The 14,551-nt window shown below is 36.6% G+C and overlaps 1 protein-coding gene across 5 annotated transcripts in view; it reads right to left on the reverse strand.

Moving 5' to 3' along the window:
- Positions 1-14,551, reverse strand: part of Rb1cc1 (RB1 inducible coiled-coil 1) — a 70,043-nt gene that overhangs the window by 12,558 nt on the left and 42,934 nt on the right. For all 5 annotated transcript variants that reach the window (XR_009377492.1, XR_009377493.1, XM_059253801.1 and 2 more), the window contains 7 exons: positions 13,769-13,953; positions 13,371-13,557; positions 13,209-13,290; positions 13,054-13,115; positions 10,919-11,022; positions 10,555-10,681; positions 8,582-10,470 (listed from right to left, as the gene is read on the reverse strand). Coding sequence is in view for 3 of the 5 variants with exons in the window: in XM_059253801.1 (XP_059109784.1) it covers positions 8,582-10,470; positions 10,555-10,681; positions 10,919-11,022; positions 13,054-13,115; positions 13,209-13,290; positions 13,371-13,557; positions 13,769-13,953 (2,636 nt within the window). In the remaining 2 variants the exon portion in view is untranslated. The remainder of the gene's footprint in view (positions 1-8,581; positions 10,471-10,554; positions 10,682-10,918; positions 11,023-13,053; positions 13,116-13,208; positions 13,291-13,370; positions 13,558-13,768; positions 13,954-14,551) is intronic.

Here is a 14,551-nt window from a genome sequence, read left to right on the forward strand (position 1 = left end):
TCCTGAACCGACTCATTTCAGTCAAAACTTGCTAATCTTTTAAAGGTTGCTGACAAGGCAGCAGAGATGAGACTGGCCAAGTAAAGCAAAAGCAAGCCTAAGTGAATGATTACACACTGGTTATTAATCTTAAATCTTAATTTGCTTTCAACCTTCAAAAGATTCCTAAAATACCAACTTCAAAACTGTTGAAACAATCCAGGCATGGTGGTTCATGTCTATAAACCCAGCAATCAAGTTTTCTACAAGCTTACCCAAGCCAGCCTCGGCTTTGCATAGTATCAATTTAGCCTGGTCTACATGGCCAGACTTTGTCTCGAACCCTGTCTATTTAAGTGTTAAAACATGCTAAAACAAAATAGAGGCTATTGTGTTATTATTAGAGAATTCATTCCAGTGTGCATTTGCTTGATTTTAAAAGACACTAGAATGTTTTTGGTATAGAGGTGCATTTATAACCAGAGTTTTTAGTTAAAAGTTTGCTCACTCCTAAATAATTTTTTATTATACTTATGGTAGTAATGTACAACTAATATTATAGCAACTGAAATAATGCAGAAAATCAGTAGGAATCTTTTATCCATACATCCAAATTTACAGATAAAGCTAACTCAAATCTGAACACTCAGGCAAATTTTCCTCTACACACACTTGGAGACAATGTCTGATTTATGGCTTAGTGCAGAAAGGCTAGAATATTCTATTTCATGTAACACAACCTGTAGTGGGTAGCTGTTCCAGCTTTGCCCTGGAAATACTACCCCCATTGAGGCTTCGGTAACTATCATGCCTACAAGGTGGGGCCAAGACAGGAGCCCTTAAGACCTGAGATCCGGATGTGCTACCTCTCTTGGTTCCTGGATCTTGGATGCTGGAGGTAGACCGAGCAGAGTTTTCCAGAGAACACGGCTAGACTGTGCTACACCTTTCCCAGACCCTGTAACCTATCCCTTTACTTGTAAGTTACCCCACAAAATAAACCTCTCTTTTAACTACGAGGAGTTGCCTTAATACTACAACCAATAACAACCAATTAAAAGGTGAATGATTTATTTCTGTTTCTCCTTTGGGTTGAAAGAAATGGAGCTGTGCAAGTTAAAGCTTTATCACTGATAGTATGTAGTTAGCAGGGCTGCACAAAGAAAATGTTAATGAGAGAACAGACTCAGGACTGTAACAATGGATAACCAGGCATAGGAAGGACTGAGAAATAATCCTAGTCAGCTAATACAGTCTCTGAAGAATTATCCCTATATCTAGAGGGTAAATGGTAATAGTTTAGAATATAGACAGTCATGGCCACATTAGACAATCAAACACAGAATTGTATGGAACGGGCTGAAAAAGTGGGGTTACAACTGGCCACTAAGAGTCATACATTCAAATTTTACTGTAACAAAATGCTTTCTGAATGATGTCATGATAATAAGTCTGAAAGAGAGGTTTGTATTAAGAATGAAACAGTATAGTTCAAATTGTGCAATTGGGGGCATGTACACACAAGGGCAAATACCTATCATTCTAAGTGTTTTTCATCTTTATACTGCCAGGTGCACTGTGTTTTAGGATAAATGACACAGGTAGAAGAGATGGGTCCAGGCAAGCAAGCACATACAGTTACCACACTTATTCCCTCTGAAAAGAGCCTGTGGTGATTAGCACAGGTTACTGCACAATGACCCAGAGGCTTGTGAAAAATAAAAAATAAAAAAAGCTGAAGATGCAGAGAACAACAAATAATTATCCTGGGATGCAAATGGATGTTTTAAACTGGCTGGCCTCTACTTCACATATGTTGTTGAGGATGACTTTGGCCTTCTTTCTGTCTCCACCTCCTGAGTAGTGGGGATTGCACCCAGGGCTTTATGTAAGCTAGACAAGCATTCTACCAAAGAGACACCATCCCTAGCCAGCCTCAGGACAAAAGCACATCCCATGCCAAAGATATCCTATATCGAGTTTTTGCTGGAAACTATTCCACATGGTCATCAAGTACATGATTTTGTCTTATTTTATATTACCCTAAGGCCTGAGATGAAAGAATTAACTAACACAGTAATGAAACAGTAACTGTTGATACAACCTTTTGTTCATTTTTGTTTTCTAGACCACCACTGCCTCGCTTTGGGGAAGCAAGGAGATGCATTCTGGGAAAGGGGTGGTACTGGTAATAAAAAGGAGGCACTGAAATCAAATGCAAACACAAATACACACATTTGTTTTCAGCTAAGATCTTTAAGTGGTTCTGTTTAAGCTCAACCATACTGAGCTTAGATTTGATAGCAGTTATGACCCAACTGAAACGGCAAAATGAAACACCAGATCAGGGCATTCCAAGGCACTTTTTTTTTTTTTTTTTAAGATGAAGGGACCAATGAAGGTAGGGCTTTTGGACCACATCCCAGCGGCCCTTTCAAATCCTACACAGCTTCCCTTCCATACAGGAAAAGCATCTCCTTTTTCAGAGCAGTCGGTGTCACTCTGAGGCAGTTACATTCTTAAAACTCAGATCCTTTACAAGAACCTCTTACATTATTTAGTTGCTTCCAGACTCATGATGATTTTCAAACCAGGTATCCAAGTTAAGTTAAACATCTAACCAAGGAAGGTTTGCATTCATACGATACTTAAATTTGTTTTGGCAGAAATATGGGAAGATAGGGTGGGGAATGCACCCAATGTGGGGAGGGGAAGCAGATATAAGATCAGGAGGCACAGTCCCAGGACTGAATCAGGACAAAATTATAAATAGCCACAATAATCAGATCCCACATTCCCTGCTGGATATTATCAAGCTCCCAAACTGACTGCCTTAAACTTAGATCAACTAACCAACATTAAATTCAAGTAAGATCACCATATCAAGATCCTTTAAAAGTTGGCAAAGTCAGCCTACCACCCGTTTTGGTAAGTGCTCTCTTGCTACAATGTTACAACTGAGTAATTTGAATACAGACTATCTAGTTTACAAACCCCCAAAGTTTTTATATTCTGGCCCCTTGCAAAAGGGTACAAAACCACTCTAGCCCTGAAAGTTTCAGAATTCCACCTGCAGAGGGTGGGCTTAAAGGTTACTTTCTTAACATAACATTTGTCTTTTTCATCTGATACTTGCACTGATGGAGGTCCAGACATCATAAGAGCTTAAAAACAGTAACACAGAATTTACTCTTCATGATAATGGGGGAAAAGGGAAGGTATTCTTTTCTTGTTGATATAGTAAGAATTCATTCTTCCTTGAGTATTTACATTATATCATTTAAAATTCTACACTGGGGCTGGAAAGATGGCTCAGTGGTTAAAAGCACTGGCTGCTCTTCCAGAGGACCTGGGTTCAATTCCCAGCACCCATATGGCAGTTCATAACTGTCTGTAACTACAGCTCCAGTGGATCCGATACCCTCACACAGACATGAATGCAGACAAAACACCAATGCACATAAAATAAAATCTAAAAAATAAAAATAAAATTCTGTGCCATGAAATGGGAAATATTTATAAAGTCCTTTGGCCAGGAATCAAAGTATAATAAAATATGTATCTTATTTAAAGTACTTATACAAATATTTTGGGTATGTATTGATCTAGGTGTATTTTACAACATGTCAACATTTGGAAAATCTATATAACTTAGTGAACCAGTGTTTTCCAAATGACTAATTTATGATGCTCACAAAATCACACATGGTGAGTAAAATACCTTTTCAATATACAAGACAGATTAATGGATGTGAAGATTATGTAAAGGTCACTGGCAGTTTCATGTTGCACAATGAAACCAATGAAGAATCAATATTTATTGCATTTTAATTTCCTAACAAAGAATATGCACAATTATGGGTAGACTACTCAAATTTATTCTCTAAGTATGTATTAATATAATGCTATATTTTAACATATTTCAGTCAAAATGTACTGCCAAAAGTGAGGTGTAGTAAAATCCTATGTATACCAAGAAAGGTTTTTAAATATATTTCTTTATGACTTATTAGTATATTTTTCATTTGTATAACCGTAAACCTATAATTCAGGGTCAAGCAAAAATTTCTCAGGCAAAATGGGATTTCTTTATGACTTACTATATTTTTTCACTTGTATAACTATATACCTATAATTCAGGGTCAAGTAAAGATTTCTCAGGCAAAAAAGGACCGAGCAGAAAACGTTAAATAAGAAAATCCTGGTTCTACAGGAAAGCATGTGAAGGAAGGCGTGTATATTAGAAAGCATTTCTTATATACACCCTGAGAATGTTCAAAGGAATTTATTTCCCCAATTATTCAAAGAACTTAGGACTAAAAGACTAATGTTTTTCTGTAGGTCACAGCTTGCAGAGGTAGACAAGAGCTGAAAGTAAATGCATTTCATGGGAATAACTGGATTCTGCAGTGGCAGAGGCCAATTAAAGGCAAATCATGGAGACACAATGTGGCTCCACTTCAGGTAGCAGATCCAAAGCAGAAATCAGAAGGCTTGTCCTAAAATGTCAGCTGGCATCAGTCCACACAATGGGTTGAATAAAGGCTAAAATTGTAAAAACAAAACAATAAAATTTGAATTGGGTATTTGGGAATCTAATTAGCTCCAAAGAATCATATTTTCCACTGAATTATAAGACCTGGGCCAGCAATCAACTACACTCCCTTTTTTAGCCATCTGGGAGGATACGTACAGCTGGTCATCCTGAATCCACTGTGGCTCACCAGGGAGACATTAGGTATTGAGACTGTGTGCCATGGAGAGTTTTAGTTCAATTCTCCATATTGAAGGGACTGAAGAGTAGGAGGATTTCATAGAAAACCACTATAGATGTATCTCTGAAGATGGAAATGGAATGTGAATGTCCTTAAAGTGCTCTGAAGAAATATTCCACAGCAAGAAATCTCCTAGGAATTACATTTCAGTCATTCAGTAGATACCTACCTAGTCATTAGATGACAAGCTGAGCACACTAGACATTAATCGTCACGAAAAGAACACTAATCTGTCTCCACAAGGTCAGTTTTTCTCCACATGGACTGAATTTTTTATACCAAACCCTATTTCTGCCCAAACTATTATTCCTCAACCTTAAAAAAATGCTGTATTTGCCAGGCAGTGGTGGTGCACACCTTATATCTCAGCACTCTGGAAGCAGAGGCAGGCGGATGGATCTCTGTGAGCTTGAGGCCAGCCTGGTCTACAGAGCTAGTTCCAGGAGAGCCAGGGCTACATAGAGAAACCCTGTCTCAAAAAAAAAAAAAAAAAAAAAAAAAAAAAAAAAAAGGCAGCTGTATTCAACTAAGGACATTATTTCCCCGATAAAGATAAAGACTTGTAACCACAGCCTCATGCCTATATAAGCGCTGGTCTTGCCTCATATATCAATTACTAAAGCAGTTAGCTTGATACAACTGTGATCCAATCTACTTAAGACTCATAAGAGTGCCGTTTTGCAGGGATGAAGTAAAGTCCAAATGTAATAATACTCTGAGTCAGAGACCACTTTGTGACAATTTTCCCAGTTACGATACGTCACAGAAACAGAACTTAAAACTGGTATATATACTATTACTCCAATGAAAAGCAGCAGGTTTCGGCCTATGTATATTTAGAGGTGTGATTGACGTCTACAGAAAGCAGTTCTTGGGGTTGAGGAGACAGCTCAGTGGGTAAAGTGCTTACTACACAAATGTGCTGACCTAAGCTGTAATCCCAGAGACAACATAGAGCCAAGTGTGGTAGCACACCTCTGTAACCCAGTCATACCACTGGCAACACGGGAGGTGTACACCGAAGAATTCTTGGAGGCTTGCAGGACAGCTAGTCTGAAGTATATAGCAGTGAATAATATCAACAAGAGGCTCTGTTTCAAGCAAGGTGAAGTCAAGGCTGTCCTCGGATCTCCACACACATGCCATGAAACACATGTGACCCCTCCCAAGCATTTCTTGAATTATCACTTGGCCACTAAAGGTACCCCATTATACTGAACCAATGAGTAAAAATGTAGTATACTATATAGTTGATTTAATTTCATATTGTCCAATAGAATAAGGGCAGAAAAGACAATTAATATAACATAGATTTCCTGTGTTGTCTCTAGGCATTACCATGTATAGTAATGGAGGAAATAAAAAAGAAAACTAGAGAAAAACTATACCAGCTAGGAATGGAGGTATAGCTCAGTGGTACAGTGCTTGCCTAGCAAGTACAAGGCTCTGGGAGTACGCATGCGCGTGTGCATACATACACACATTTAAAAAGTTTAATTAAATTAAAAACCTTACAGCAACTGTATTATACAAATAAATGTCAGTCTCTTTGCAAAGATTTGAGTTATGCCTGTCAGGTGAAGAACTACAATCAGATAAGGCACTGGCTAAGGTAATGAATGGAGTGGATAATGGAAGGAAGCTGCAAATATTTATCAGAGTTGCAAGGGTAATTATAGAAATAAAGGCTAGTAATTAAATCTATCCACACTAAGGCATTTGTTTTTTAATACCTTCTACTCTCCCAGTTTATGATGTAAGATATGATAATTGTAGACTCTGCAATTTTTTCAGCTTTTATCCTACAGAATTTCAGTGACTGCGACAGAGAGAAAACAAATGTTCAATCAAGGAAGGATAGAATAACATCAATTTTAGTTTTACCTTTGAAAAGAGAGAGGACAAGGAAATCTCAGGCATATGTGGGGCAGAAGTTGCATCATGTAAAACAAATATGATATTAAAGTGTCTTTAATTGGATGTTCAATTCGGGTAGAGTAAAGAAATATGTACATCTGACTACTAAGTTTAAAACAGGGTACAACGCTAGACTGCTCTCTCCACAACACTGCTACCACCTCTTTTGTAATCTCATACATACTTCAAGTCAGAGACTCTGCATTTCCCAAAATCCCTTGAAGAGCTTCAAGTATGCCAATAAAAGAACACCTGCAAGGTTTGGAAAACAGAAGAAAGACACAGTCCTATTCTCCAGAAGTGGTTGTAGCCAGTTGTCTCACAGTAACTTCCTGACAAGTAAATGAGAACTACTCATTTTTATGTTGCAGATTAAGCCAACATTTGATGCTTTTAAAAGTTTCTTAAGTACCGTGGCAGCTTCCCAGTGAACCATGGAGAACCACTTTTGATGAGGGTTTCAGAGTATGTCTTCTTGAAATCTCACTTAGAGCTTGACAAAGACTCACTAGGCCCTTTAGACTCCAACCTTGACAACTGTTCTTGTCCAGAAGTTTGGTAAGTCAGTTTGGAGAAAAACTCTCACTCCTGTAATTTGATCTCTCTCAATATTGGATCAAATTCTTCATCTCCTACCCTTGGTTTCTTAACACTCTAGTTTGCTATCAGCAAGAATCTTGGTAAGTCAGTTTGGCTAAAATTTCCTTTCATTTGATTGCTTTCTCTTTATAGGGCTCCATTTACTGATCCTGACCCTATTACCTAGAATAAACTTGAACTAGTCCATGCTGTACTTAGAACTCAACTCAGTTCTACAATGACAGTTTTTTTCCCCCACTGCAATTAATTCCTTAATATTATAATCTGTTACTTCCAGTTTACCATCCAGTTCTGGTTCTGAGCTTTTCCATAGTAAATTACACTGTTTTAATTTTTGTCTCCCATAGTTCTATAACCATTCCCACAATGCTTATTTCTCTATTAAACCCACTCATCTCTTAAGAATACAAAAAGCTATTTCAAAATCAGCATTATATTGCAGGCAGCCAATTAAGAGTGTTTAAAAGTGGTGACGCAAAGAGGCAGGAATTAAACACACAAGCATACACACACAAGCATACACACACCCTTAAAATATTCACTCTGAGAACTAATGATAGGACAGAATGATACACTAATCATACTCTACAAGCTGTTTATTGGGCAAAATTCGATCGCAATGTTTCTAAACCCATCTGTGGTAATTAAAAAATATTAACAGACAGCAAACAAAAAAAAATAATGAAAAGAAATCCACAAGTCTGGAAATTAAAAATATTATCTTTCCAACCAGAAAAAAAAAAAAACAAATGAAACTGTAGTATCAAGAAAACAATAGTGAGAAACATTCTGCACATTCTCATCTGATTTAGCCTTAGCTAAATCATAGGCAGAGGAAACTTAAACTCTAATACAAACATAGGAAGAGAACAAAGTTAATTTCAACTGAAGAATTTAGTAAAAGCTACAAATCACAAAGAAATTTTGATTTAAAAAAGAAAAAAGTTCTTATACACAGTTTTCAAAATACTCATGTATTTTGTGGCTTGTTTACTTTTCAAGACAAGGTGTGGTCTAGATCAAGTTCACTCTGCAGTACAGGCTTGGGCCCATAGCAATTCTCCTACGTAGCCTCCCAAAATACTTGGATTACAGGCACAAGCTACCATACTCAGATCTAGCAATAGTAAAGTTATGTAATGTTGTTTTCACATTTATAATAAACAATACTCTAAAAGTAAAAATTTCTTTACTTTGTGAAAACATTCCAGTTTCTCTGTTAACTACAACAAACGAATAAATCAAGGTACTATGATTAACACATACATTTGAGTCATCAGTAACAATCACATACTAAGCTTAATACTTACCTTTTGGCTATTTGATTCTCAAGATGTTTAATTTTTTCTAATAACTCTTTCTCAACAAGTTCTCTCTCCAATTTAAATTCATCTAGTGCAGTTTGAACAGCTTCATCTTTTTCACAAGTAAGTTTCTGAATTAGCTGTTCTTTGTCTTGTTCGTGGCTCATGACCAATTTCTCCTTGTCTTTCTCAAGGTTCTGGATAAGAGTCTCATACTTCTCTTCTTGTTGGGTTATTTTTTCATCTTTTTGTCTTTCAAGCGCATTCAGTTCTGAGTTCAATTTACTCTGCAGTTCAACTATTTGTTCTTTCAGGTTTTTTTCTATTTCAAATGCTTGGTGATGCAAAGATGTTACATTGTCTAATTCAGCCTTAAGTATATTAGATTCTTCTTCATGTCTACTAATTAACTCTGAAATGCACTGATCTTTTTCAATTGTCATTAAAGCTCTTAACTCTGATAAGCCCACTTGATAATTCTCATTATTATCATGAATCTTCTGGTTTAGTTTACTTATTTCTGTTCTCAAATTTTCTGTCTCTTGTTCAAGGAGAGACTTCAAAGTCTCTTTCTGCTGTGTTCTACTCTCTTCCAACAAGAGCTTTATCTCATCAGTTTCTGCTTCTTTTAAGGCAAGCTCAACCTCTAATTTACACCTCATGTCTGACAAATCAGAAACCTTGAGTTTCAATTCCTGCAACTGTTGTTCTTTTTCCTGGATAGTCGAGGCATGAGATTCCAGTATCTGGTCAATTCTTTGTTGATTTTCCCTTTTTAATTTCTCCAAAGACACTTTGTGGTCTGTCATAACTTTCTCAAACTCATGTGTGTGCCTGACATGCATTGTGTCCTCTAGTTCCTTTAGGTGGCTTTGCTCTAAGCACTGAAATTCGGATCTCAGTGATTCTATTTTCTTATCATTTTCAACATGTAGCTTTTTCATGTCTTCTAACACCATCTCTCGTGACTGCTTTAGTTCTTTAATTTCACAATTTTGAGTATGCATAATATTTTCCATCTCTAACAACTTCTGATCCTTTTCATGTTGCATGAAGACGACAGCATCCTTTTCACGTTTAATCAAAGCAAATTCATTGTCTTTATTCTGTAAAACCTCTTCAAGGGATACTAAATCTCCTTTCAATTTTTTAATTTTATTTACATTTTCTTCACTGTCTTTTACTAGAGCATCAAGTTTACATTCATACTCACTTTTTAAAGATTGGAGTTCTTTCTGATGTTTTTCCTTTAGTGTTATTTCTAGGGAGCATTTTACTTTTTCAATAATGTTTCTTATTTCTACTGCTGTACATTTTAAAGAATTTGATAAGTCACACTGCTCTTTTTGTACAAATGTTCTGAGATGGCACAGATCTTCCTTGATGGTTTGTATACTGACGTGAGAGTCTTGGGCAGCAACTCTGCACTTCTCCAGCTGGACATGCAGAGCAGCACGATCTCCAAACCCCTCTTTTCCACGTGCACTTGTGTCCTGCATGCGCCTACTATCTATTGCATTGATGACTGACGAATAAAGTGACTCCACCATCATTTCTGGACTTTGTGGATCACTTATAGGGTTTGGAGACGATAAATTTTCTTCAATCACAAACTCATTCACAGCAGACATAAAATCAGACTCAGGACTTTCTGCTAATGAGTCCAAGTCTAATGAAGCTTGGTGAATAGTTTGTTCTGCATTTGGATGGGAGATGGTTTCAAAATCAAATGTATGAGCATCAATGCTATCTGGAGATAATTCTTCCAAGGGACACACTGCTGGGCATAAGGGATCCTGAACAGTTAGTGGAGGAGGAGTTTTTGGTGAGGTAGTAGTTGTACTTTCTATCCTTGGAGAAGCAGCTGACTGTGGGGATGCCTGACTTGTGGACACCTGGAATACAGAGTGAGACTTTTAAAGATCTTTAACCATGCAAACATCTTATACTAATAAAAATATTTAAAACAACTTATTTGCCTTTTGTTCATTCAGCAGATCCGTAATAGTCTGTGACATTTCATCCAAACTTTGTGCTGCTTTTACCAAATTATGTAGGGCAAGTACATGCTGGTGTAGAGGTTCAAAGTCACAAAGTAAGGGAACCCTGAAAAAGAATGCAAACAAACTGAATTTTCAGTTTCTTACAAGAACTGTGAACCAATTAATCTTTCAAAAAAAAAAAAATACAACAGCATGACCAGTCCTTTTTAAGCAAGGATGGGCAAGCTGGAAGAAGCTTATGTCCTAAATAACCCAATATGCCAAGTCAGGAAAGCCAGAAGAAAACAAATACCTTTCAGCACTTTAAGATCAACTAAGTTAAATATACTATGGCCTTTACCTGAGGAACGGCTGCACTTCTGAAGGACAAAATGATTGAAGAAACTGTAAATCTTTTAATGATATATCTGGAAGTTCACAGTCAAATTTTCGAGGCTTCTGAGTCTACAAAAGGAAAAAAAAAACTTTACCAATATAAAGGATGGATTTAGCTATGATTTCTTGCTATAATTAAATATAACATAAGAGACTGACAAAAATGTGTCAAATGTTGTCATCACAATTAAGAGAGAAAAGCAACAGAATGAAGCAAAGGGTCATGCACAGATGTCAGGACACACTAGCTCTGTGAAGCTTTAACAGTCTGGACAATGAGCTGTTTGATGACAGCTAATATGCTTGTTCTTCCCCTTTTGTCCTTGCACCATTTTAGAGAAGTTCTAGTATCCCATCAATACAAAACGGTGCCATGTGTTGCACTGTGCATGTGCTATACCCTAATTTCCCCTGACTCACAGAATGATCACAAAAGGTCTCTCTATAGTAAATTCTATTGCTATACCTTAGGAAGATTTCTGTCTTTGTTCTTCTCTTTTAAAAAAATACTATGGGTCAACTTTAAAAAAAAGTATTAATTCTAAAGTCCTACTAGTTGTTTTTTATAATACTGGCAAGGGTGGTATCTTTTAAAAATAACTCCAGTTATCTTAATCACTGGTCAAAAAGATTTAAATATGTCAGGATAATCTACATAAAACAGGTTCATAGATAAGTAAGTATGCATGTGAATTCCAATTACATTACTTGTGTACATTCTTAAGAAAGATTGCCCTGTAGAAACATATTTAAAACTGAGATCCTAATATAGGGGAAGGGCACATAGCATTTCCCAAATTTCTTTGATCATGAAAAATGTTTCTTTTCACTTTAAAAATGAATAGATCTAGCTAACTGGCCTTAAAATATATCAAATGATATTTTCATGTTTAATTTTAATAAACATTTATTGAAGATTCAAATTACTTTGACTCATCAAACAATGAAGTGGTGTGGAGACAAAGGGATGAAAAGACAACAGAAATGAGTACAAAAAAAAAAGGAAAAACAAAACAGCTAAAAAATTGCATTCCCATTGATCTTGACAACCTAATGTATGCTCTCTGGTCATGAAGTAATGGCATACATACCTTGGCAGTAACCAACAACTCTCTAATTGAACTTAAGAACCACTCAACAAGAAAGAGATCATGTCTGGTACTGGAAACCTAGATAACTACTCAGTGCTAGTGAAATCATCACGGTTGGAGAATCTACAACCATTAATTTGCTAAACCAGAATATCCTTAACAACTATCTACAGATATTTGTCCTTATACCCACAGAAAAGTATACATTTTCACCCTTCATTAAAGAACTTCTCTTTTGCAACAGAGACCACTACAGAAAAACCACAACCAATCAATTGAAGAGTTGTGGAGAACAGTAGCAAAGGGTACATCCACAAACACTCAAGCACCAAAGGCTCAAGAAAAATTTTAAAGAGGGGAGCAGAAAGATTGTAAGAGACAGAGGATTAGGGAATTTGCCTTCTAGTAACACTAGAAGCTATATCCACAAAGTCTCACCAGCATACCCAAACGTGAGATGAACAAGGAGGACAGCAACAAACACATCAACCTACATAGGGAAAAGCCCAGGAGGCCTCAACCCTACACAAAGAACTGCAGGCAACTGAGGAAAGCTGGGAGCAGGAGAGGTGACCTTCCCCAAGGATGAGCACACTAACCAATTGTCCAGTGCCAAATCGTCAACTACATGTACAAGTAGCATTATATGGACTCATCAAGTTATATTTAGGAACATATATGTATACACACACACACACATATGCATGCATACAATAACAATTGATGAAAAAAAGTCATGAATTTGAAGGAGAGTGGGAGGGGTATATAGGAAGTTTTGGAGGGAGGGAAGAGGAGGAATAAATACTGTAATTAAAATACATTCTCAAAACTTAACAACAAATTATTAACATATATTAAAGCTTATACCAGGTAACCCTTAAAGCCAAAACCGTTTTAGGCCGATTTAATCCTATCACAACTTATTCTGTTTCTGATAAATGCTTCTATCCCTGAAAAAAGAGGTTTTATAATAAACAAATTTAGTCACGATTAGAAAATAAATACATACACAAAATGAGGGGGGCCAAGAGTCCAGTCCCTTAAACAGACGGTTTCTTAAAAAGGATTTCCCTGTATGAAGAATTAAGAAGGAACAGTTATTTTAGAAATTATTTAAGAGCCAAAAAAATTAAAAAGGAAAAGGGTAAATAAATTAACACTTACTAAATAATTTCCCAAAGGATTCCCTTTTTGACTTTTCAGCTTCATACAATTGTTTCCCATCTTTGACTAGAGCACCAGCCCACTTAGAAGAGGAAAGTTTATGTTAATAACATATCCCAGTTATTAATGTTCACATATAATTAAACAATTGGAATTGCTTACCTCTCTGTAGTGTTTAATGAACATTTTCCTCCTTACAACCTCAACAACAGCTAGGCAATACATCTGCGGAACTGTGCTAAGAGCCTCGACAATTCTGACTCTTTCTAACAGCTCTATCACAAGGCGGAGCAGTGCTTGCAGTTTTTCTCCATCTTGATCAGCATGAAGCATCACAAAGCAACACCACCTACAGAAGAAGCAAGATTCATTGTTTTCAATAGTCCCAACATTTGCTAAAAATCATCTTGTAGGTAAGCTGTGAGGATCAAGACTCTAAAGTCTAATCCCAGGGTAATCAATGTGCATTTCAATGGAATCATAAGGGGAAATTATTCATTACTGGGAGATAAAAGCATGAACTCTCAAGAGCCTAAATTAAATATGATAGTATCTCTTACTTCAGTCTGACATGTAGATTGTTTGCTAGCTCTTGTTTGGCAGTGGTACACTTCTGTTTAATATCCAACAATTTTCTGTGGTTTTGCAACATAATCATTAGCTGATTTGCATGACTCAGGCACAGATCAGGTAACACAGATGCATCCTTCAAGTTTTCAGCTCTCATTTGATTAGCTAAAAATCCCTTTGAGAAAAAGTTTTAAGAATATTTAATTTTGTTAGATAAATGACATAAACACTCAAGAGAAAAACAGACAATGGACCACTTTCCATTTTGAGCCTTAAAATCTATATCCCACACTAAAGGGGAAACAAAAGTAAATGGCCACTTCAGGGACCAAAAACCAACTTACAATAATCTGTTATCTTGAAAGCTGTATTAAAATAACTGATTCAAACACAAGCCCAAAGCAAACAAATTCTTTAAAATGTCAGGGAAACAAAATTTAAGCTACCTCAGACTTTTATATTTCTTTGATTTTTCTTACTAAAAACAAGCACATGAAACATCAGCATCACAAGGAATAAAAATACAACCACCAATAGCAGCCACAGCTCTCCAAAAGCAGAAGGATGACAACCTGGGCTGCACAGGAAAACGCCAGTCCATGAAACAGAGGGGAGGAGGGACAGGAAGGAAGGAACAAAGGGAGGAGTACCAGATGAAATTCAGCTCTTTGGCTCTAGGGGGAGAGGCGGGGAAAACAACTGGTCATAACTGTAAAGGATTAGTCAATTTTCCAAGATTTCGTATTTTTCTTCTATTTCTTGTCCTATTTGTT

The sequence above is a fragment of the Peromyscus eremicus genome, chromosome 2 (genome assembly GCF_949786415.1).
Source record: "Peromyscus eremicus chromosome 2, PerEre_H2_v1, whole genome shotgun sequence".
NCBI classification, from domain to species: Eukaryota; Metazoa; Chordata; class Mammalia; order Rodentia; family Cricetidae; genus Peromyscus; species Peromyscus eremicus.